Source organism: Canis lupus, chromosome 10 (assembly GCF_011100685.1).
Source record: "Canis lupus familiaris isolate Mischka breed German Shepherd chromosome 10, alternate assembly UU_Cfam_GSD_1.0, whole genome shotgun sequence".
NCBI lineage: Eukaryota > Metazoa > Chordata > Mammalia > Carnivora > Canidae > Canis > Canis lupus.
In genome coordinates, this window is record NC_049231.1 from 69,638,033 (window position 1) to 69,663,006 (window position 24,974).

General features: G+C 41.3%; 1 protein-coding gene across 1 annotated transcript; it reads left to right on the top strand.

Moving 5' to 3' along the window:
• Window positions 1–57: 57 nt before the first annotated feature.
• On the top strand, window positions 58–19,961 carry LOC102156952 (translation initiation factor IF-2-like). Its single transcript, XM_038551513.1, has 3 exons — window positions 58–656; window positions 1,829–1,934; window positions 19,434–19,961. The coding sequence occupies exons 1-2, from the start codon at window positions 155–157 to the stop codon at window positions 1,870–1,872; spliced, it is 546 nt and encodes a 181-aa protein (XP_038407441.1). The 5' UTR covers window positions 58–154; the 3' UTR covers window positions 1,873–1,934; window positions 19,434–19,961.
• Window positions 19,962–24,974: the final 5,013 nt, after the last annotated feature.

Consider the following 24,974-nt stretch of genomic DNA (forward strand, 5'->3'; position numbering starts at 1 on the left):
GCGAGCAGGGAGAAGGGAGACCCCGCAGCGGGGGCGGCGGCGGGGCGTCTCCGCGAGGGGGCCGTGTCGGAGGGGAACTTTTACGGCCCGGGCCGCGCGGCACCCTGGGACACGTAGTTCGGCGCCAGGCCGCGGCTGGACTACAACTCCCAGGATGCCCCTGGACGGGGGCGAGCGAGGCGGCGCGGCGGCCTCCGAGGCCCGACGGTGTCAGCGGCTGCTGCGCGAGCGGGGATTCGGCTGCTTAAACACATGCGCTCAAGGAGCTGCCGGGGCCGAGGAGGCCGCTGCGTGTTCCGCCCTTCGGGAGCCATCGCCTACGCGGCGGGACCTCCCCGCCCAAGGGATTCTGGGGCTTGTTGTTTCCGAGAGGATGGAGGCGGACACCTGGAGGACGCGGCGTGGCGGCTCAGCCCCCGGCGGCCCCGCGGGGCTCGGACGGCGCCAGGCCCGGAGTGGACGGCGGGGGCCAGGGCGAGAGCCGTGCGGGCGGCTGCGGCGAGGCCACGCGCGACCCGCCGAGCCCCCGGGCCCGCAGCCTCCGAGCTGTCGGGGACCCGCTCGCGGAGGAGAAGCGCAGCCGGCGGTGTTCGCTCCGGGACTCCGGGCGACTAAAGGGGTGTGTGCAGGGCAGGCAGGTCCTGGGGTGCACGCAGGTACGGGGGTGCAGGGCAGGTCCTGGGGTGCAAGGCAGGTCCTGGGGTGCGAGGCAAGCCCTGGGGTGCAGGCAGGTCCGGGGATGCAGGCAGGTCCGGGGATGCAGGGCAGGTCCTGGGTGCAGGGCAGCTCCTGGGGAGCCGGCAGATCCTGCGGTACCGGCAGGTCCCGGGTGCAGGGCAGGTTCAGGGAGCCGGGAGGTCCTGGGGTGTAGGGGAGGTCCGGGGGTGCAGGCAGGTCCTGAGGTGCAGGGCAGGTCCTAGGGAGCCGGCAGATCTGGGGGGAGCCGGCAGGTCCGGGGTGCAGGGCAGGTCCTGGGGAACCCGGCATGTCCTGAGGAGCCGGCAAGTCCGGGGGAGCAGGCAGGTCCGGGGGTACAGGCAGATCTGGGGGTGCTGGCAGGTCCTGGGGGGCCGGCAGGTCCAGGGGTGCAGGGCAAGTACGGGGGTCCTGGCAGGTCCGGGTACCGGGTAGGTTCTGGGGTACAGTCAGGTCCTGGGGAATGAGCAGGTCCAGGGGTACTGACATGTCCTGAGGAGCTGGCAGGTCCTGGGGTACAGGCAGGTCCAGGGGTGCCGGCAGGTCCTGGGGTACTGGGAGGTCTGGGGGTACTGACAGGTCCTGGGGAACCGGCAGGTCCAGGAGTACCAACAGGTCCTGAGGAGCTGGCAGATCCTGGGGTACAGGCAGGTCCTGGGGTACTGGGAGGTCCAGGGGTGCCGGCAGATCTGGTGATGCCGGTAGGTCCTGGGAGCCAGCAGGTCCTGGGGTACCGGCAGGTTTGGGGGTGCCGGCAGGTCTGGGGGAGTCAGCAGGTCCTGGGGTACCAGCAGGTCCTGGGGTACCAGCAGATCCGGGGGTGCCAGTAGGTCTAGGATGCCAGGTGGTCGTGGGGTGCTGGCAGGTCTGGGGGAGCCGCAGGTCCTGGGGTACCGGCAGGTCCGGGTTGTGTGCAGGTCTGGGGGGCTGGCAGGTCCTGGGGAGCCGGCAGATCCCGGGGGTGCCGGTAGGTCCAAATCGTTGGCTCTGATCCCAAACTTCCCGGCTGGGCCGCCGCCGCCGGTGGTGCTTGATTCTTCCATCTTTGCTGATGCTCTGGCTGGGCCGGACCTTCATAAATCCCCTCACCCAGGAGCCCGAGGCTGACCTGTTGTTTCTTTTTCACTTCAAGATCTCCTCCTTGATGCTTATTTTACCCTGACACCGCCTGAGTGACAAAGTCCACTGGGTGGACAACGTGATTTTCATCTACCAAATGCAGAAGATTTGGAAGGCCGGTTAGTACCCTTCTCCATCCTTAGATTTCCTTTTTTTTTTTTTTTTTTTTTTATTCATGAGAGACCCAGAGAGAGAGGCAGAGCCAGGCAGAGGGAGAAGCAGGCTCCCTGCAGGGAGCAGGATGTGGAGACTGGATCCCAGGACCCCAAGATTAGGACCTGAGCCCAAGGCAGATGCTCAACCCCTGAGCCCCCAGGTGCCCCCATCCCTAGATTTCCGGATGGGTGATCCTGAAGGTAGTTCCAAATCCCTGCTCCCTGCTCCCCCCAACAATCCATGATTTTTCTGACCAGCTGAATATAGGTTATTTCTCACCCCAACCCTGCTCTCCCTAATTCTGTGACAGCACTCTTGGCTTGTAATTCATCCCAGAACTTTTTCAACAGGCATTTGAGGGGAGGAAAGAGAAGTACTCCAGGAAGAAGAAGAAAAAAATGGTTCTTGCTTTCTTGACTCTGAATACTGAATTGAGCCGTGACTGGTGCCTCTCCTTCCTCTTTTCCTTCTCCTCCTCCTCCTCCTCCTCCTCCTTTTCAAGTAGTGCCTTTGTAGTTAAGCTTCCTATGTAGAGACAGCATTTTTTTCTTCCAGAGGGAGTCAATGTTGTCACCTCAGCTCACAAATTCATGCAGCCACCTCCAGGGTAGAATGCAGCACCTGCTAAAACATTCCCTCAAAGGAAGCCCACGGAGGCATGTTCTCTGCGCTTTCCTTAAAAGGCTAGATTTTGTCTTTAGGAAGTTTGGAATAGACCTTAAAATAGATGGGAAAGCTTATTTGGAATTAAGTTCATTGACTCCATCTTTCTCAATGTCTATTGATCTTGGTTGGCTTTTTTGAAGAAGTTCTATTGGGTCCTAGAATCTGTTGCTATCTCCGTTTTTACTATCCTAGACATTCCTGTTACCAGATTAGGCCAGACTTAATGCAAATCCCAGCTCTCCTTCGTGAGGAACAAAAACTTGTTTTTATCTAATAGGATTAAGGTAGCTAATGAGCATTCACCTGCATGCTTTAAGGAGGTTTTTTTAAAAAGAAGCAAAAGAAAGAAAAAACAAAAAAATGTGAAAAAGTCTCTGTCAGAGACAAATGACAATTGTAATGACAAAACTCCAGTTTTTAATTATTTACATATAATAAATTATTTGATCCTCCTAACAACCCTGTGAAATAAGGTAATATTACTGTACTCATTTTTTAGATGGAAGAACTAAAGCATAGAGAAAAATGAGTTGCCCAAAGTCACACGGATGGTGACCTGGCAAAGCCAGGGCTCAAACAGATTTTTTTTTTTTTGGCTTTAGAGCCCAGTGTTTAACTAGCTACGCTGCACTGCCTCCTTAGAAAAAACAAATATAGACTGACTAAAATACTTGAAAATAGTTAGAAATGTATCTGCAAGCAGCAAGGGACCAGGGGACAAGAAGTCTCTGCCACTCTATAGCTCTCCCCTAGATCACTTAGATCTCTGGACCTATTTTCTCAGCCATAAAACCAGTGCTCTCTTACAACTCTTAATAATTTTCTTGTTCCTGAGTGCGAAATAATCACAGACCAGCCACTAGCATCCCAAAGCTCCTACCACAGTTACTGTCTGTGTAATTTGTCCCACCCTTTGTTGCGTTCCTATTCAACTTTTTGTGTATATTGTCACCTCAAGTACTCAAAGTCAGGGCATAGTCTTCTACTTGTCTCCTTGAGCATTCAATACAGTAGTTTATGTCGTGTGTGTCCTTTCCAGTACTTGAGCAAGCCGAATAACTGACTTCCAATTAAATGTGACATAGAAGAGAGCCATCTGATTTGAGGTAGAAAAAGTGATTTGAAGTATTCTGGACTAGGTAAGCTTTTGAACTTAGTCTAGGAGATGCTATGGATAAATACCTAATCAAAGAGAAGGGTGCCTGGGTGGCTCCATCAGTTAAGCAGATGACTCTTGATTTTGGCTCAGGTCATGACCTCAGAGTTGTGAGATCAGGCTCTATGCTGGGCATGGAGCTTGCTTAAGATTCTCTTTCTCCTTCTCCCTCTGTTCCCCCCTCCCCGGGGGGTGGGAGAGAAAAGGGGAAAAGAAAATGACTTACTATGTATTTTTCATATGTCAGTTACTATATTAAGCACCTTAAAAAAAAAAAAAAGACTTCATTTATTTATTTGACAGAGCATGAGGGAGCACAAGGAGGAGAAGCAGCAGGGAGAGGGAGCGGGAGCAAGGAGCCCAATATGGGGCTCCATCCCAGGACCTTGGGATCATGACACACGCTGAAGGCTGCCACCCAACCGACTATGCCACCCAGGCTCCCTGTATTAAGCACTTAACATATTATCTTTAATCCTCAGGTATGTATCTCTGCAAAGTAGATACTTTTATCTATTAAAGTAGATACTATTATACTATTATCCCCAATTTTATAGATGAACGGTGAAGAGTTTGTCAGTAGCAGAGGGATGTGCAAGGTTTGTTAGGTTAGGAGAAAATGACTTGCTCTGTGGTGTTGGCTAACTCCTGTCACAGTAAACCCAGTTATGGCAAGATGTGGTGCATCCTAAGAGGAAATGAAAAGGAAGGGGACCAACATAAACTTAACTACCTTAACCAAGGCCCGCACCGTGTTGGATATTTAATCGTATCACTCAGCCTCCACAATACACCTACGAGGGGCGCGTTACTTTTAATTTTGTCAATGCGGAAACAGGCCAAGTGTTCACATATGTCAGGTGTTGCTCACAGAGCCTGCAAAGGACAGAGGCAGAATCAAAACCCTTGTCATCTCCCCTGCACCATGTAGCCATTCTAGATTGCCAGCTGTTAGTCCAATGGAATATATTAGAAATCCAGATTATCAGGCCCCCTTCAGACCATTAACTTTGATTACCAAATAAGGAACCAATCAAATGCATTGCTTAAGGGGAAGAACCATATAATATTTTTCTCCACTTTCGGTTAACATTTTTAAAAAATGTTTTTAATTTAAATATTTTTGCCCGCTCTCCTGAAGTATAATTGACATATTTATCATTGTTATATTTTTCTCCGACACTAAAAATGTACACAGGGATATAGTTTGCAGAAATTTATTTTCAGCAACTCCTTAGTGCTTAAAAAGCAAGCAGAGAGTTAAAAGTGAATAAAATATAATCCTCACTTTCAAGGAATTTAAAGTATCCTGTAAAATTAACTGTTTTAAATGACAGAGAACTAAAAATGTTAAGAAAGGCACATAGTAAAAACAGCCAGAACGTATTTAGGTAGGGGCGAAGGCAGCAATCTGCTTTCGTCAACCATCCAGGTGATTCTGATTCATATTCATGTTTGAGAACCACTATTTAGCAGAAGGGAAATTATAACAACCATTTTCCTTCTTTAACAAGAGCACTTAATGTTTTTGTTTTCTGGTTAGAGAAATAATTACATAATCATTCAAAGTAGCATGAAGAGTAACAACCAACTCAGAATAAAAATCACTCAGAGATAACTGCTATTGAATGTTTTTTGTTTTTTGTTTTTTTGCATTGACCGTTTGTTTTTCCAAGAAGTTCAAAATTTCAAGGACCTCTCAGCATATCCAGTCCAACAGCCTACTGGAGGTCTAAATCTCCCTTTCTCCTTTTAGCTGCCCTATATATCTCAGCTTCTCCTTCTGTTCTGCTGCTTAACTGTTACTGCAGAACTTTGAATGTACCTCCATCATAGCCCAAATCAATTCATAGCATCGTCATTGGTTTACCTGTTTATCCCTTCAGGATTACATCACGCCCATCCTTCTGTCCTTAGCAATCAACTCACACACACATACATAGTGAGTGCTCAAGAAATATTTCAAACAAATGAATTAGTAATTTAATGAAAACAATTTAATGAAAAAAATACTGAGACATATTTCATGCTTATCAGGGTCCTAATTAGATTGAGTTCTAATAGTCTAATTAACCACAGAAATGTTCTTTTAGAAGAATTCCTTCATCACAAAAGGTTTTAGACCTAAAAAAACAAAAAAACAAAAACAAAAGTTTCTAGACCTGAAAGCCCATGTTTGATGATCAGCAAATCCCAAAAGATTTATAAAGAAAATATACAGGATACTAAGTCTTCTGTAACAATATGAAAGGCACCTAAGACGTTGTAGGTCACTCATATCCACCTTCTCCTGCAGTTTATTTTGAGGTCGTTCGTTTAATATCAATTTACCATGAATTTTCATTCTCTTCCAGCAACTACCCCATTTTTTCCACCTCTTTCCAGCAAAGCACGTCAGTGCAATTGTCTATCCTTGCCTTTTCTACCAGTTCTCCATACTACTATGTCCAATAAACAGCTCTCCATCTTTTTTTTTAATTCAATTAATTTAAACAAATAAAAAAAAAACTCAGTTCACCCATTTTTCCCACCCATCACACCCTGCTTCTGGCATCTATCAGTCTATTCTCTGTACAGACTAATATATATATGTTTTTAGATTCCACATGTAAAAGAGATCATATAGTGTTTGGCTTTGTTTAATTCCACTTAGCGTGATGCCTTCTGGGTCCATCCATGTTGTTACAAATGCCAAGATCTCGTTCTTTTCTGTGGCTGAGTAATCGTCCGTCATGTATATATATACCACAATATCTTTATCCATTCATCCACTGATGGACACTTAGGTTATTTCCATATCTTGGCTATTGTAAATAATGCTGCAATGAACATGGGGATGAAGATACCTGTTTGAGTTAGTGGTTTTGTTACCTTTACATAAATACCCAGAGGTAAAATTGCTAGATCATATGGTAGTTCTATTTTTAATATTTTTGAAGAACCATCATATTGTTTTCCATAATGTCTATACCAATTTACATTTCCACCAACAGTGCACAAGAATCCCCTTTTCTCCACACCCTCACCAACATTTGTCATTTCTTGTCTTTTTGATTACTAGTCATTCTAATAGGTGTGAGGTGATGCCTAATTGTGGTTTTGATTTGCATTTCCCTAATGATTAATAACATAGAGCATCTTTTAGTGTACCTATTGGGTATCTGTTTTTGGGGGGGTTTTGGAAAAATTTCTGTTCACATCTGCCCATCTATTTTTTTTTTTTTTTTTAATTTATGATAGTCACAGAGAGAGAGAGAGAGAGGCAGAGACACAGGCAGAGGGAGAAGCAGGCTCCATGCACTGGGAGCCTGACATGGGACTCGATCCCGGGTCTCCAGGATCGTGCCCTGGACCAAAGGCAGTCGCCAAACCGCTGCGCCACCCAGGGATCCCAACATCTGCCCATCTTTTAATTGGATTGTTTGAGGGGTTTTTTTTGCTGTTGGTTTTATGAGTTCTTTTTTTCAGATATATGATTTACAAATATTTTTGCCCATTCAGTAGGTTGCCTTTTACCTTGCTGATGGTTTTCTCTGCTGTGCAAAAGCTTTTTAGTTTGATGTTTATTCTTGCTCTTGTTGCTTTTGGTGTCAGATTTTTAAAAATCACCTCTAAGACCTATGTCAAGGAGCTCACTACCTATGTTTCCGTCTAGTTTTATAGTTTCAGGTTCAAGTAAGATAGTGGTCCAGTTTCATTCTTATGCATGTGACTATCCAGTTTTTCTAACACTGTTTATTAAAGAGACTTTTTTCCCTATTGTATATTCTTGGCTTCTTTGCCTTAAACTAATTGATCATATATATGCAGGGATTTATTTCTGGACTCTCTGTTCTGTTCCATTGATATATTTGCTTTATCTCCGTACTATACTGTTTTAATTAGTATAGCTCTGTTTTTTTCAAGTATTTATTTATTTATTTATTTACTTACTTACTTACTTATTTAACAGAGAGAGAGAGAGAGAGAGAGAGAGAGAGCATGCACAAGCAAGGGGAGCAGCAGGCAGGGGAAGAGGGAGAAGAAGGCTCCCCACAGAGCAGAGAGCTCAAAGCAAGGCTTGATCCCAAGAACTTGGGATCATGACCTGAGCTGAAGGCAGGCACTTAACTGACTGAGCCACCCAGACACCCCTAGTTAGTATAGCTTTGTAACATAGTTTGAAATTAGGGACCATGATGCTTTTGTTCTTTCTCAAGATTGCTTTGGATATTTGGGGTCTTTTATGGTTCCATACAAATTTTAAGATTTTTTTACTCTATGTGAAATATGCCGTTGGTATTTTGGTAGGGATTGCACCAAATCTGTAGATTGCTTTGAGTAGTATAGACATTTTCACAAAATTAATTCTGCAATCCATGAGCATAGAATGTCTTTCCATTTATTTCTGCTATTGACCTTTTGATCAATTTACTTTTAGCATTTTTTCCAGATATAAATACAGTTGGGTTTGTTTGTTGGTTTTTTGTTTTTGTTTTTGTTTTTGTTTTTGTTTTTACCATCATGTTGGGAGGGCCCAAAGAAGCTGGGAGCTAGAGCCAGTGTGCTGTTGACAGTGTACTGGAAGCCAGGACTGGCCTCCTCTCCTGCTGCCTCCCCACGGTCTCCCAGTGCCTCTGATTAGCAGAAACAGGGAGCCAGCTGCCAAGGAAGTTTGGGAAATATGAGTTACTACCTCAGGATCACAGCATAGAGACAGTTAAATAGCCAGTATTACTAGCTGTATGACTATGGGCACAATGATGGTACTTAGCATCATGGGGGTATTCTGAGGATTAAATGAGATGATTCATGTAAAGCATTTAGACTAGAGCCTATCTTTATAACTTTATAAATATGTTAGCTGTTACTATTATGAAGTTATTTTTTGTCTTTCAATAATAATTTTCATATTTGAATTGCTTTGAAACTGCACTTATAAAAATATATTGATGAGATTCTTTGCTTATTTTAATGCCTCTAGAGGGTTCTTTTATACCATGATCTTTGAGTTGAGTTTTTTTGAGTCATCTCTCAAACAGGTGGAATATATCATCAAGCAGTGTTTTTCTACAAAGATGTGAGGATGATATGCTTTTAAAGATATCTGTGAATTTGTCTTTGTTGCCCTTAAAGTTAAAGAGAAGATACATTGGTTGACTCTAGAATTCCTGGATATATTTTTTTCCTTCAAATCTTTAGAAATTTCCCCATTTAAAAAAAAAAAGAAAAGAAAGAAATTTCCCTATTGTCGTCTAATGTTTATTTTTGAGGAAAAGTCTAAAACCTCCCCTATTTTTGTTCCTTTGTAGTAAATTTTACTGTAGGATTCTTTATCCTTAAAGTTCAAAACTTACAAGGGTTAAGTTTAGGTAATAGTTTCTTTTAATTAACTGTGCCTACAAAATCCGGTATTTTTTCACCTCAGGGAAGTTGTCAGTATTATATATTGAAATGCAATCCTTGGTTATTTGCTTTAATTTTTTTTAAGTTTTCATTTATATCAAAGTTACACATGACACAGTTTGAACAGTCAAAGGAGTTCCCTCTGGTTCATTTTGAAAAATAGCAGTCTCCTCCCCACTTGCTTCCTATTTCTCCCTTCCAGGAAGTAATTATTTTCACCTTTCCTGGTTGATTGTTTTGGTCTTTAACTCTTTGTATTTAAACAATATGCCTTTATTGCTACTTTTAGATTTTTACTTTTTGTCATAATCTGTTGATTTCCCACTATGGTAGAAAATAACTTTGCTTCCTTTTTTCTCCAGCATCCACCACATTCAATTATCCTTCCCATGTCCATCTTGCAACATAACTATATCATAATTTGAGTTAGGTTGGTAGTCAGTGTTTACATTATCATTAATAAGTAAACACTATTCACACTGGAGCCACGTGGTATGATTATTTCTTTTCTTTTGTCATGGAACATTTTGGTTTTCCTGAAGTTAATAGCTATCTTCTTTTTTCATTTCCTTAGTTTTCTGTATACTTTCTACTAATTCAGCTCCAAGCTCTTTACCAGTTGTCGAGATGATCATTCACATTAGGTATTGTATCAATCTCATCTTCCTGTATAAATCTTCTGACTGCTTCCATTTGGCCTATTTGCCCTCTGAGCCTGATATGCAGTTGACATCCTTGGATTTTCCTTCACCATCATCTTGGGAATTCCCTTTGCCCTCCTCCTCTGTTGGAACCTGTGTTCTCTGTATCCCACATCTTGCTGGTTTAACCTCTTACTTTGATATAGGCCTAGTACCTTGTCTAGAATAGTGGACAGAAGGTAAATTTTTGGAAAAAAAACCATGTCTGACATGTTTTTATTCTACTCTAACACTTGATTATTTGTTGGTATACAAATCTAGGATAGAGATAATTTTTTGCAGAATTTTTAAGGCATTATTCTATTATCTTCTAGCTTTCAGGATTGTTCTTAGTATAAAACCATTCCAATAACTGACTCTTTGTATGTGAATCTCTCTCTCTCTCTTTCTCTCTCTCTTTCTCTCTTTCTCTTTTCTCTCCCTTTCTCACTGCTTATAGGATATTCTGTTTGTTCCCAGTATTTTTCTAGAAATGCATATCCTGCAGTTCTGGAAATTTTAAATTATCTCACTGATGGTTTTTTTACCCATCTGTTTTCTTCTATTTTTTGTTTTGGAATTTTCTCCTTCACTTTTCCATCTCTCTGTTTAAAAAAATGTCTTTCATTTGCTTTCTTTTATTTAGTAGAATATTTCCTCACCTTTATCTTCTAATTCTTCCATTGAATATTTAAGATATTTATCATATTTTTAATTTCAAGAACTCATTCTTTAATCATTTCTTTTTATGTGATTCTGTTCTTCATGAATATAATATCTCCTTGAGGATTAATGATTTTTGTTTGTTTGTTTTCCTTGTGTGGTCTCTGTTTCCATTGAGTGCCCTTTTCCTACTTACTTATTTGCCTGACTTGGTCTGTGTCGTATCAAGACTTTCCTTAATTAACATGTGACAATCCTTGGCTGTGTGTTCAGATTTGAGACTGGGGGATGATTTGAAAAGCTGACTAGAAACCAAGTACTCTGATAGGATTTGTTGACTATAAGCAGCACTCTAGGGTAAACCTCTGAAGATCATTTTCATTTCTTTTGGCCTAAGCTGGTCAGATTTCCCCAGAAAAGATGTGTCTGATATACTGCCAGGAGGTGAAGACCAAGTCATCTGTGTTGGAGAACCCGGCTAAAGGAGAAGCCAAGGGGACCCAGCATGCAGTGTGCAATTCCTCAATCTTCTCAGCATCAGTACTTTACTTTGGTTTGCCAGAGGAAAGGTCCTCTATTTTATTCTTTTCAGAGAACAACCTTTAGTCTTTTGCCAGGGCTGGGGAGGGCAGTCACCTGGCCCTGCAGACTCGGGGAGGAGATCTGGACTGCTTCTTAAACTTTCAACCGGTTCTTCAATAGGTACCTTTTGCAATCAACTCCTGAGCCTTTTGGAGACTCAGTAGTATATATGACATTTATTCTCAGCTTTCTCTGCTGCTGCCCTTAGATGCACCCTTCCCTCTGCTAAGTATTTACTAATCTTAAATGCTCCCTTCTTCCAAAAATTTAGTGCTGTTGTCTCCTGTAGTTTTTCTTCTTGCCTTTGTGGGTTCATGCCTCTAAAATTTCATATTTTCTTTGGAACAGCTGTGTACATGTCAGATCTCCATTTTCTGTCCTTTGAGTCCGTGATGTCATCTCTCATCATTGTCATGCCTCTTTCATTTCCTCTGCTTTGTAGTTTGTCCTCCGTACCATTTAGCTTTTTACTGCATCTAGTGTAGTATTAGATTCTGCATTTTAGTTTCCTTACATACGCCCCTTGCCTTATCTACCTTCCTTTGATTCTTCCATGACTCCTGGTTCCTCCTTTTCATCTTCATTTGTGTCTCATCTACCAGGTTTTCTGTGTGTATGTAGGTCCACTTTTTAAAATTTTTATTGCAAATATGAAGTAGATGCTTTTTTTCAGAAATTGATTTTAGTAAATTTTGTTCAAAAGGTAGCCTTCTTTGATGTCTTGAGCGCTGAGTTTTGCTTTTTTATGCTGTGGAATCTTTTTATAAACCTATTAGGTTTTTTTCCTATTTACTTATCCTAGATAAGCAGTATTGTTATGAGTCTTAATATTTTTCTGAGTCACTTAAGGAATTTTAATGGAGTGTTGGGTGAAGCTAATGGACATCTAGCCAGGTTCCTTCTTAAATTGGGAATCAAGCCAATTTCACTTTGGAAATTTGTCGTATTGACTGAAATGGGCACATTAAAGAATTGAATTAAGATGTACTTGTTATAAGTGATGTAAAATGTAAACTGAGGTCCCTGAAATGGTCAGAGCAGTATGAATATCCCTGGGCCATTCTTAGTGAGCCATGGATTCTTGAGATCATTTCACCAGCAGTCCATATGCTCTTAGTTGGATTTTGAAGGCGTATGGTTATGTCTAGGGAACAAGAAGGAAGCCACCCCTCATCCACATGAGTGTTAAATCTAGGACTCTGGTCTAAGTACTTCAGCACTGTTTGCCTGAACAAACACTCATCGAATACCCACAATAAGGATATACTCCTAGAAATCTTATTCTGACTGCTTAGAATTGTGATACTCAAAGCATGGTCTGTGGACTAGTGCCAGTCCTTCCAACTCTTCGTTATGGGTCCACAACGAGATAAGTACATAAATTGTGAATAAACATTTATAATAAACTCCATATAATTTACAGTACCATTGAAACACTTGGAGATGAAAGGGGGATATGATTCTGTACCCCTATTTCTAGTAGTCTATTGTTTCCCCACACTGCTAATTCTCTGACACCAGCTGGGTATCCTACAATTTTCCTCAATTCTGATACTATCTACCTGGAGATAGCGTCAAGTCCCACAGGTTAACGGCTCAGTCCTACAAGACTGCCCACCCCTTCAGTGCCAGTAGCAAGCCCAGGTTGCTCCTTGGGCTTCTGACTTGTTATAAATCAAAGGTTTACCGGTGGCTCAGTGGTTAAGTGTCTGCCTTCAGCCCAGAGCATGATCCTGGAGTCCCGGGATCAAGTCCCACACTGAACTCCCTGCATGGAGCCTGCTTCTCTCTCTGCCTATGTCTCTGCCTCTCTCTCTCTTTGTCTCATGAATAAATAAATAAAATCTTTAAAAAAATAAATTAATTGGAGGTTACAATGACCCCCTCCTTCGGTTCTATTAATAAGCTAGATGGGCTCACAGAACTTAGAAACATTTTACTCAAGAGATCACTGATTTATTATCAAAGGATGTAACTGAGAAACAGCCAGATGGAAGAGATATATAGGACAAGGTATGTGGGAAGGGGCACAGAGCATCCATGCTCTCTCGTAGCTGCTCTCGTGGCATCTCCACGTGTTTACCAAAACAAGCTCTCCGAACCCCCTCCTTTTGAGTTTTTATGGAGGCATCATTACATAGTCATGGTTGATTAAATCATTGACCATTGACAATTATTCAACCTTTAGCCCTGACCCATCCCAGGAGGTGAGGGGAATACAGTACTGAAAGTTTCAACCCTTCAATCACATGATTGGTTCCCCTGGCAACCAGCCCCAATCCTTAGGTACTTTCTGAAAGTCATCTTACTGACTTAGACTCAGGTGTGGTTAAAAAAGGTTTGCTATGAACAAAGCTACCTTTATCACTCTTTCTTTTTTTTTTTTTTTTTTTTTTTTTTTTGAGACAGAGAGCAGGGAGGAGGGAGGGGTAGAGGGAGAGAGAGAGAATCTTAAGCAGGTCCCATGCCCAGTGCAGAGCCCCATGGGAGCTCAGTCTTAGAACCTCAAGATCATGTCCTGAGGGCAATCAAAAGTGGACACTTAAGTAACTGAGCCCACATGTCTATCACTCTTATCACTTAGGAAATTCCAAGGGTTTTAGGAGCTCTGTACCAGAAGCAGGGAGGAAGACCAAATATGTATTTCTTATTATAAAGCACAGTATCACAGGGGACTACTAATAATTATACCACAACAACAGAGTCCAGTTACCTTCTGGACAAACTGGAACATGGTTACTTCATCCTTAGAATTTACTAGAGGAAGAGCTCTGTGGACACACCTATCAAACTACCTCCTAAGCCTTTCTTTTCCTGAGTGTAATATACCCTAACTCCCAAATCCCAGGCCCTACACACTGATAAGATAGCCCCTCAATAACCCTTGTGCCTACCACTTCCTAAACCATTCCTGGACACTGACATAATTAGACACTGTGTCTTGCCCACTTGGCCCAAGCAGAGACTTTAACCAGTGACTATCTCCCCACAAGGGTATCTTGGAAGGCCAGGCTCCAGTCCTCAACCATACCTCAATGAGGAGTTTAAAATAATCATTCATGATCATGACCTTTGAATAAACTATTGAGTGCTGCATTGACCGCAAGTCAAGTGCCTCTCAGCAGATATGTTCCAAATAGTTCCTTTTGCAAGTGGATTTGATTTAACAAGTGGCAGAGATTAGAGCACATTGAAAGCTACAGTCTTTCAGCTAGGCCTCTGTGAAATATATGTTACTTGGGAATTATTACAGTGGTCTTCAAATATTTTCAATGACATAATCACTAAGTTCATTTATTTAAGCCCTGTATTTTTTCTTTTTAAAGATTTTATTTATTTATTCATGAGAGAGACAGAGAGAGAGAGAGAGAGAAGCAGAGACAGAGGCAGAGGGAGAAGCAGGCTCCATGCAGGGAGCCCAACGTGGGACTCGATCCCAGGCCTCCAGGATCACACCCTAGGCTGAAGGTGGCGCTAACCCGCTGAGCCACCCGGGCTGCCCGAGCCCTATATTTCTTCATACATTTTTATACTGATTTTTTTAAAGTTTTAAAAAAGTAATCTCTATACACAACGTGGGGCTCGAACTCACCACCCCGCATGCTCTACAGACTAAGCCAGCCAGGTGCCCCTCCTTCATACATTTTTAAATTGGCATATAAAAATTTTCATCAGGGCAGCCCCGGTGGCACAGCGGTTTAGTGCCGCCTGCAGCCCAGGGCATGATCCTGGAGACCTAGGATCGAGTCCCACATCAGGCTCCCTGCATGGAGCCTGCTTCTCCCTCTGCCTGTGCCTCTGCCTCTTTCTGTGTCTCTCATGAATAAATAAATAAAATCTTTAAAAAAAAATTTTTTTTAATTTTTTTCATCAAAAGTTTAAATAATCACAAAGGATATCATTTATGGCATCTTAAAAATTCTGTCATTTAAAAATAAAACTGTTGCATCACTCTTTCCAATGTATGCAAGGGAGACTAAATAGCACACATTCGATGGAATATAAATATCAGCATCCATTTAAAAATACTCAAATTCTTCTTCTACAACTAGGAATTTCACATTATTCCTTTTTCTTCTGGAACATGTGTTTCTAATTCCCCCACAGAATTTTATCCTAAAGTAATAGAATTATATGCTTGAAAATTTTTCATTGATTATATCTTTATATTTCTCAATAACAAACTTAAGTTTTTAACTTCCTGTAAGTAGAGGTCTCTAAGTATTAAAAAAAAATTCTTCTGTTTGACTCTGTTAATCATAACAATTATTAGCTTTATACAATTGATTGAAATAACAAATGTGATACAAATTTTGATAAATTGATAAAAAGCAAAAATATATTGTGAATGAGAATTCACAATATATTTAAAATTTAATCCATTAATCCTATCAGTTCTGTGCCTGTTTTTTATTTTTATAGATGCAAGCACTGGGAAAACTTTTTTAATACATAAATGAATGGGACTTGAAGGAGTTTTCCTTTAGCCCTGTCACTTATTCTTTGCACTCGTGAGATGTGCACACACACCAAAAAATTCAGAGGGATATACTCTCAAAAATTACATTTAACGTGTCAACTTTACCTGAATTGATCCTCTTAAAATTCAATCAAAAGCAAAAAAATGAAAACTACGACTTGCAGAAATTTATTACCCCATCACAGGAGCCATCTTCTTCCTCTCTTTCTAGGAAATGTATAAAAAAGGTTTTACCAAGATAAAGCACAAGACTGCTATTCTTTCCCTCAGGGGTATCTCATTTAACCCAATATTCTCAAAAAGGGTTAATAATGTTAATTTCAAACCACCCTTGCCAATAAAATATTTCTTAATATAATGCTATTTCTACAAGGTGCTTTAAATATATTTTTGTCAAAACTGTAGAAATAGATTTTACTCATTTAATGTATAAAAATGTCACATAATCTAATTTAATTAGTAAAGTCAGTCCTCTTTGTCAAACCACCAGGTAAATCAAACTTATTTTGTGAGAAAAGTCTAGTTTCCTTTTCCCTCCAATTTTATTTTCAGTGCAAATATGTGTTTAAATGTTTCAAGAAAGATTATAAAACAATGAGAAGTGAATTACAGATAGTATCTAACAGCAATATTAAAAGCAATCATGGTTAAAATAATATAGATCTGGGGCTCCTGGGTGGCTCAGTCCAACTCTTGATTTAGGCCCAGGTCATGATCTCAGGGTTGTGAGAATGAGCCCCGCATAGGGCTCTGTGTTGGGTGTGGAACCTGCTTGAGATTCTCTTTCCTCTCCCTCTGCCCCTCCCCACCTCTTTCTCTCCCTGTCTAAAAATAATAGTAATAATAATAATATAAAAAAAATTAAAATAATAATAATAATAATAATAATAATATAGATCTACTATAACTGGCTTTTCCATTTTATGTCATAAAACATGATGAAAAGAATGTGTTATTTCTTTGTTACTATTTTGAAGTAATGAAATAAAAATGTAGCTAAAGTTGTAAGGAAGTCATTTATTAAGCAAGGAGTGTGATAAAAAGTACTGCATGCTTGGGTGGCTCAGCGGTGGAGCATCTGCCTTTGACTCAGGGTATGATCCCGGGGTCCAGGATTGAGTCCCACATCAGGCTCCTGTGGAGAGCCTGTTTCTCCCTCTGCCTGTGTCTCTGCCTCGTTCTCTCTCTGTCTCTCATGAATAAATAAATAAAAGCTTTAAAAAAAAAAAAAGTACTGCATGCTTTTTGTTAAACGTGTAGAATGTATGACATACAAGTGCTGGCTTTTTAGAATAAGAATCATGTATAAAAATGAGAAATAGCCCTGTTAGCTGTTAGATATTATGCTCAAACTTTCCTTGTGTATTTAATAAAAGAGAAAGGTACAAACTAAAAATTAATTGGCCTGGCAGCTAGCATATACTTGAATTTTTTTTAAAGATTTTATTTATTTATTCACAAGAGACACAGAGAGAGGCAGAGACACAGGCAGAGGGAGAAGCAGGATCCAGGAAGGGAGCCCGACGTGGGACTCGATCCCAGGTCTCCAGGATCACGCCCTGGACCAAAGGCGGTGCTAAACCGCTGAGCCACCCAGAGTCCCTAATTTTTTGTTTTTACTAGGAAATAGAAAATATTAAGCGTTTAACTGGGTGAAATAAATATTTCATTATATTATTTGTAGAACAGAGTTTAATTTATGGAATCACACTACTCTTTTAAAAATTAAGTAAGCTTTTTGGCAAAAGTCCTATAGTAGTAGTAGTCCCAGAAAACACTCAATTTACATTTAAAAGTCAGTGTCACAAGCCTGCCCTGCTTATTCAGTATGAAGATGCCTTTCTTTCCAGCTAATCATGTCTCTTCAGGATGAGTATGAAGAGTAGCGGAAAAGAATTGCTTATATTGGGATCCCTGGGTGGCTCAGCGGTTTGGCACCTGCCTTTGGCCCAGGGCGCGATCCTGGAGACCCGGGGTCGAATCCCACGTCAGGCTCCCGGTGCATGGAGCCCGCTTCTCCCTCTGCCTGTGTCTCTGCCCCTCTCTCTCTCTCTCTCTCTCTCTCTCTCTCTCTCTCTGTGTGACTATCATAAATAAATAAAAATTTAAAAAAAAAAGAATTTGCTTATATTTAAAAAGTTCTTTATAGCCTTCAGTATTTTTTTACCAACACTTTCTTTGTTCTTTCCCCGTGGGATTCCTCCTAAAACATGATGTCTTCTAGGATTTTGATGGATTCCTGTCTCACCTTTAGGTCTTTCATCCAGTTTGAGTGTATCTTTGTGTGTGGTATGAGGAAATGGTCCAGTTCCATTCTTCTGCATGTGGCTGTCCAATTTTCCCAAACCCATTTGTTGAAGAGACTGTCTTATTTCCATTGGATATTCTTTCCTGCTTTGTCAAAGATTAGTTGAGCATAGTTCTCTATTCTGTTTTAAGGACAACCTAATTTTAAAATGTGCGTAAGGGGACGCCTGGGTGGCTCAGTCGGTTGAGCGTCCAACTCTTGACTTCAGCTGAGGTCATGATCTTGGAGTCGTGGAATCCAGCCTGGTGTCGGGCTCTGCACTGAGAGTGGAGCCTATTGAAAGTCTCTCTCTCCCTCTCCCTCTGCCCCTCCCCCCTGCTTTGTCTCTCTAAGATAAATAAATCTTAAAAAATAAAAAAAATGTGCATAATATCTGAATTGATCTGAATTGTTATTTCTTCCAAAAAGATACACAGGTGACTAACAAATACATTAAAAAAAATGTTAATATCATTAGTTATTAGGGAAATGCAAATAAAACCACAATGAGATGCCACTTCACACCTATTAAAATGGCTGTAATAAATGAGACAATATCAAGTTTGGCAAAGACGTGGAGGAATTAGAACCCTCATATACTGCTGGAATGTAAAATGTGCAGCCAGTGAAAAACAGTCTGAAAAACAATTACTCAGAAGGTTAAACATAGCATAACCATGTAACAGGAATTCCACTCCTAGTTATATACTTGAGAAACAAAAGCAAAATATATACAGCTATACACAAAAATATGCATGAATGTTCATAGAAGCATCATTCTGTATTATACTATACATAACATATATACTAATAGCATATATTGCATAGTATATATTATAGTACATAAAATATATAATGTATACTATATACAGTATATTAATATATCGTATATAAATTAGTATATATTAGTATGTTATACTAGCCAAAATGTAGGAACAACTCAATGTCCACCACTTGATGAATAAATAAGTAAAATAGAGTATAATCCATATAATGCAATATTATTCAACCATAAAAAAGAATGAAGTATTGGCACACTACAACATGGATGAACCTTTAAAGCATTACGCTTATTAAGAGAAGCCAGTCAAGGACCACAAATTGGTTCGATTTATAGGAAATATCCAGAATAAGCAAATCTGTAGAGGCAGAAAATAGATGAGTGGTTTCCTAGGGCTGCAGTAACTGGACAAGACGGTTGGAAGGAAGTGGGGCATGGCTGCTAATGAATACAGGATTTCTTTTTGAAGTGATGAAATGTTCTAAAACTGACCTAAAACTGATTGTGGTAATGGTTGCACAACTCTGCAAATATATTAAAAACCGCTGAATTGTACATTTTAAGTAGGAGCACTGTGTGCTATGTGAATATCTCAATATTCACTTGTTGAAAAAAAGTCCCATAAAAGTGTTACAGACTAAGATTTAATCTAGTTTAAGAAGTACTCCGGCCTGTCCTTAGTGAAGGGAACCGAGTACTCTGTGACGTGAGGTCTAAAGATGCTGCGGCAAAATTTACCCAAACTTTCCTCTTTGTCTCTGGGTTTTCTCCTCTCTACACAGCATATTCATTTTTCTGTGTTGTATCAGTTATCCGTTGACACCATAATCTGATGACAAACCCGCCGAAGACTTAGTCCTGCTGCTCACAAGTCTGTGGAAGCTGAGCCTTAATCGGAGCTCGCGTGGATCGTGGTTGAGCTCTCCCGCGGGCCGGAGGTCGGCTGCCTGTTTTCTGGATGAGGATGGTCTCTGCTGCTCTTCACTGGTCTCTCACATCCCTGCGACGGACAAGCTGGGGCAAGTTGCCACGCTGGGGCAGAGATTCAGGAGTGAATAAGCTCATTGCACAAGAGAGCGAGCAGAGATGCACAGGTGCTTTTCAAGCCCCTGCTTGTTCACGTCTGATCACATTGGGCTGGCCTGGGTGAGTTACATGGCTGAACCCACACTTAGAGGGGGACGGGACTCCAGAGTCACAAGCAGAGGACGGGGAGACAAGGAGCCCTCAACTGGGGCCACTGGTATAATACATAGCTGTGTTTATAAGCTTTGCTTATCCGTTTAATAAATTCAATATAGTTTCTTTCATATCGTGAATTTAGTTTTGAAGTAAAGAAGTACCTCTTGAAGTAAAATTTCTTCTATTGTTACATATTATTGCAGAAGTATAAGAAATAAAATATAAAAAAAGAAAAAATATAAACAGGTAAAATTAGCATAAGGAAATGTCATTTCCCCTACCTATAGAGATGGTCTCTCCTGATGTCTATTCTTCAAGGTCCCCCTCTTTTAAATTTTTTTAATTTTTATTTATTTATGATAGTCACACAGAGAGAGAGAGGCAGAGACACAGGCAGAGGGAGAAGCAGGCTCCATGCACCGGGAGCCCGACGTGGGACTCGATCCCGGGTCTCCAGGATCGCGCCCTGGGCCAAAGGCAGGCGCTAAACCGCTGTGCCACCCAGGGATCCCCAAGGTCCCCCTCTTTCTCTAGTAAAAGTTAGCATATTAATTATAAATTTTCTTGAGAAATTAAAATTAAGTATTTATTTTTTTTATTAAATATGCACTATCTTTTTCTTTCCTTGAGCTCATTTTTGTCAAAGGGCTTATTGCAAAAAAGTGTTACCAAACATCATAAAGAATTGGTTTTTTGTTTTTGTTTTATTTATTCCTGAGAGACACAGAGAGAGAGGCCTCTAGAGACACAGGCAGAGGGAGAAGCAGGCTTCATGCAGGGAGCCCGATGTGGGACTCGATCCCGGGACCCCGGGGATCACGCCCTGAGCCGCAGGCGGCGCTAAACCGCTGAGCCACCCAGGCGTCCCCGCCGTGATAATCTGTTTGCTGCATACGTGTGTCACACACCGCAGAGGACAGAAGCTGACACACAAAGTGGAGGCTTACCAAGCTCATTCCAGCGTACTGTAATGCAACTATTAATGATGGTATTTGGTTTTAAAAAATGACACATCTGAGACAGATGCCAAATGCATGACAGCTGGGCCACAGTCAGCCTGAGCAATGTTTCTCTAACCATAAAGCTGTAGAATTTAAGACAATGCAGCGTCAGCACAGGGACAGACATTGGCAGACCCATCAGCAGAATCAAGAGACCAGAAACCAGCCTACAGATAATGGGCACCTGGCATATGCAGATCTGTAGGGAAAGAGTCAGTGGTCCCGAAAATCTTAGTTATCTACATGGAGAAAAGTGAACGTAGATCTTTATCTCACACCCATCATAAAAATAAATTCAGAATGGACTCAAGTGTGAAGGGCAAATGTTTAAAATATTGAGGAAAAAAATGAGAAGAGCTTTATGACTTTGGGGTGGGAAAAAATTCCTTAAATGAGACCCAAAAAACAAAACTTTAAGGAAAAAAAATTGATAATTTAACTATATTAAAGTCAGTAATTTCTGTTCATGAAAAGACACCATAAAGAGACTAAAAAGACAAGCTACAAACTCAAGATATCTGCAACTGGGATCCCTGGGTGGCACAGCGGTTTGGCGCCTGCCTTTGGCCCAGGGCACGATCCTGGAGACCCGGGATCGAGTCCCACGTCGGGCTCCCGGTGCATGGAGCCTGCTTCTCCCTCTGCCTGTGTCTCTGCCTCTCTCTCTCTCTCTCTGTGTGTGTGACTATCATAAATATAAATAAATAAATAAATAAATAAATAAATAAATAAATAAATAAATAAATAAATCTGCAACTCCTGTAATAGAGGTTTAGGGTCCAGAACATGTAAAGAATTCTTATGAGTCGATAAGAAAAAGACAACACAGGGCAGCCCGGGTGGCTCAGCGGTTTAGCGCCACTTTCAGAGACCCAGGATCGAGTCCCACATTGGACTCCCCGCATGGAGCCTGCTTCTCCCTCTGCCTGGGTCTCTGCCTCTCTCTCTCTTTGTGTCTCTCATGAATAAATAAATAAAGTTTTTAAAAAGAAGACTTATTCTTTAAAAAAAAAAAAAGAAAAAAGAAAAAGACAACACAATAGAAAAATGCACAAAAGGACATGACTAAACATTTAAAAATAATAAACTGTCAGTCAACACAACAGATGATTGACCCCATTCATAATCGGAGGCATACAACACAAAACCATGGTAAGATATTTTATCGTAGCTATCAGATTGGCACAAAATGAGAACGTCAGGAGCCGCCAAGTGTTGATGAAGATGCAGAGCAGCTAACGGGCTCATCCAGTGCTGTCAAGACTGTACACGTTTGGAAAACAGTCTGATATTTTGTGCTAAAGATGCACAAACATTACAACTCAGTGACTCAGCTCTTATACATCCTAGAGAAACTTTGCACATAAGTATAAGAAATAAAATATAGAAAATGGAAAATGTGGAAATGATCTTAAAGTATTGTTTATAATAACAAAAACAATTGGAAACAATCTATCGTTTATAGATTAGAGATAAGTCGTGGAATATTCATGAACTGCAGTTACATGGATCAACATGGTTGAATATAAAGTACTACTGAACAACAACAATTAAAAAAATCCAAAAAACAAAACCCACACACACACATCTTCCTGAAATAAATAAGTTTAATTTCATTTTTATAAAGATGCATTTCAAAAACAGCAAAATCAAGAAATGTTTTTGTGAATGCCTGCATGTATAGAAATAGTTTAAAAGCGTACTTGTGAGTGGATAACAGCAGTTTCAGAATAATAGTCGCCCGTGGGGATAGGAGGAAGGAAATAGATTCAGGAAGAAATTAATAAACTGTTTCAAACTGTGTTATTACTTTATTTCTTTTTAGAAAAAATCTAAAACAATTATGGGAACATGTGAAGACTTGATGAAGCTGGTGGTTGGATATACATTAGTCTCTTATTTTTTTGTTTCTATGCAATCAGTTGGTAAACATAGTAAAAATGTTTTCCAAAGACAAAAACGCAAAGGGAGAAACCGCCCCTGCTGCTTCCCTGAGTCCTGAGTGGAAGCCGACTTCTGCACCCCTCTCCTTGCTCGGCGTAGCCCCAAACATGACTGGGCCGGGAGGGCCCTGCTGGGGTCTGCTCCCCGCCCACGAAGGCCCAGGGCGGGCTGCTCCCTGCTCCTTGCTCCGGGTTGTTCCCCAGGGAGCCAGTGGCCTGAGGGAGCCTGAGGGAGCCTGAGGGAAACTGGTTTTCCACCACGCTCCTTACACGCGCCTGGCACAAAGGACGTGCCCGACATGTGTTTGTTGAGCCGACGCCAGCCCGAGTCGGCACTTCGGTGAGCCGCTGGGGACATGAGGGACGCGGTCAGTTGCCCACCTCTGCCAGCGCTCCAGCGGGCATTCTCCGGGAAGCCTGGCCCATCTGCAGAGGGCTGACAGCAGGTACTCAGACTCTTTAGGATTTGGGCTGAATTTCGGTTAAGCAGGACAATCTGGGCTGGACGCCAAAGAGAAGCAGACTCTGCTGTCTTCTCCTGCCTTTTTAATATGTCAAGCCGAGTCCTTACACCCATCCATCCATATAGAACTTTCTTGTTCAGAAAGTCATCTGAGCAACTGGCAAAGCACCATCTCAGAGTTTTCTATTTTTATCCCGGTGTGTAATCAATGGGAACATAGAGTGACAGAAATGGAGAACTAGGAATTGATAAGAACAAACTATTGACACTCGTTTTTGTTCCTGGGCAAGCTAACAAAAGAAAATGTACCTAATGTGCAGAAGTATAACGGACGTTTTGTGGGTCAGCCTTTCTACAAATACACCCAGCGATTTCTGTGTCTATTTTCAGGAAGGAAAAAAAATACATATGCTTTCAACATTCAAATTGGTTAGGCTTGGAAAAAGTTTTCGCAAGAGCTAATTTTTTAGAAACATCAAGATATAAGATACTATCAGCCCTTTCTCCACGGAGTTATTAATCTGTGATTCATTATCTGTTTCCTGCCATCCTCTTATAATCAAAACTATTTCGTCTCCAGTTTGATAACACTATTAATTATTTTTTTAAATCTCATTTCAAAAATTATGCCACTCTAAAAATAAGCCATTTTTATTTCCCATGGTCTTCCTTTCCAGTCTTTCTCCGTACAAAGGAACTCCTCTTACCTGGTGGAATCACAACATGCAGATTTGTCTCCTGTTCCGTTTAGGTGTATAATGCGACTTCAAAATAAAATGGCACACGAGTCTTATGGCTTTGTAGTTGTACTGACAATACACTGTCACATACACATGCACACGAGATAGATAAAAAATTGTGTATTTTTAAGTATCCGGATGCGTTTTATTGTATGTAAATATTACCTCCACTTAAAAAACACTGGGGTCGGGACGCCTGGGTGGCTCAGTGGTTGAGCTTCTGCCTTGGGCTCAGGGCATGACCCCAAGGTCCGGGGATCGAGTCCCACATCAGGCTCCCTGCAAGGAGCCTGCTTCTTCCTCTGCCTGTGTCTCTGCCTCTCTCAGTGTCTCTCATGAATAAATAAATAAATAAATTTTTTAATTGGGGTTTTTTGTGAAGTTGACTCTTTCAAACTAGCAGTGTTCTCAAGATAAGAGAAAAGAATTATTTAGGACTTAAAGCTGAATAAAGTTGAGGTCCTTAGAATAGTCAGCCATAGAGATAGAAAGTAGAGGGGTGGTTACCCGGAGCAGGGGGTAGAAGGGGAAGGGGGAGCCATTGTTTAATGGGAGTTTCCATTTGGGAAGATGGAAAAGTTCTGGAGGTTAATGGTGTGTGATGATTGTAGGACCATGTGAATACACTCAACACCAGTGAACTGTTAAAATGGTTAAAATGGTAAATTTTATCTTTGCACATTTTACTGCAGTAAAGAATTTTTTTAAAAAAGACTATACAAAGTTGGGCACCTGGGTGTCTCAGGGGTTGAGAGTCTGCCTTTGACTCAGGTTGTGACCCCTGGGTCCTGGGATTGAGTCCCACATTGGGTTCCCCGCAGGGAGCCTGCTTCTCTGCCTGTGTCTCTGCCTCTCTCTCTCTGTGTCTCTTATGAATAAATAAATTTTAAAATCTTTAAAAAAAATTTTTTTCTAGCTATAAGAATATATGATCCTTGTAGAAAATTTAGACAATAAGAAAGTATATACAAATTTTAAATCACCCATATTCCCA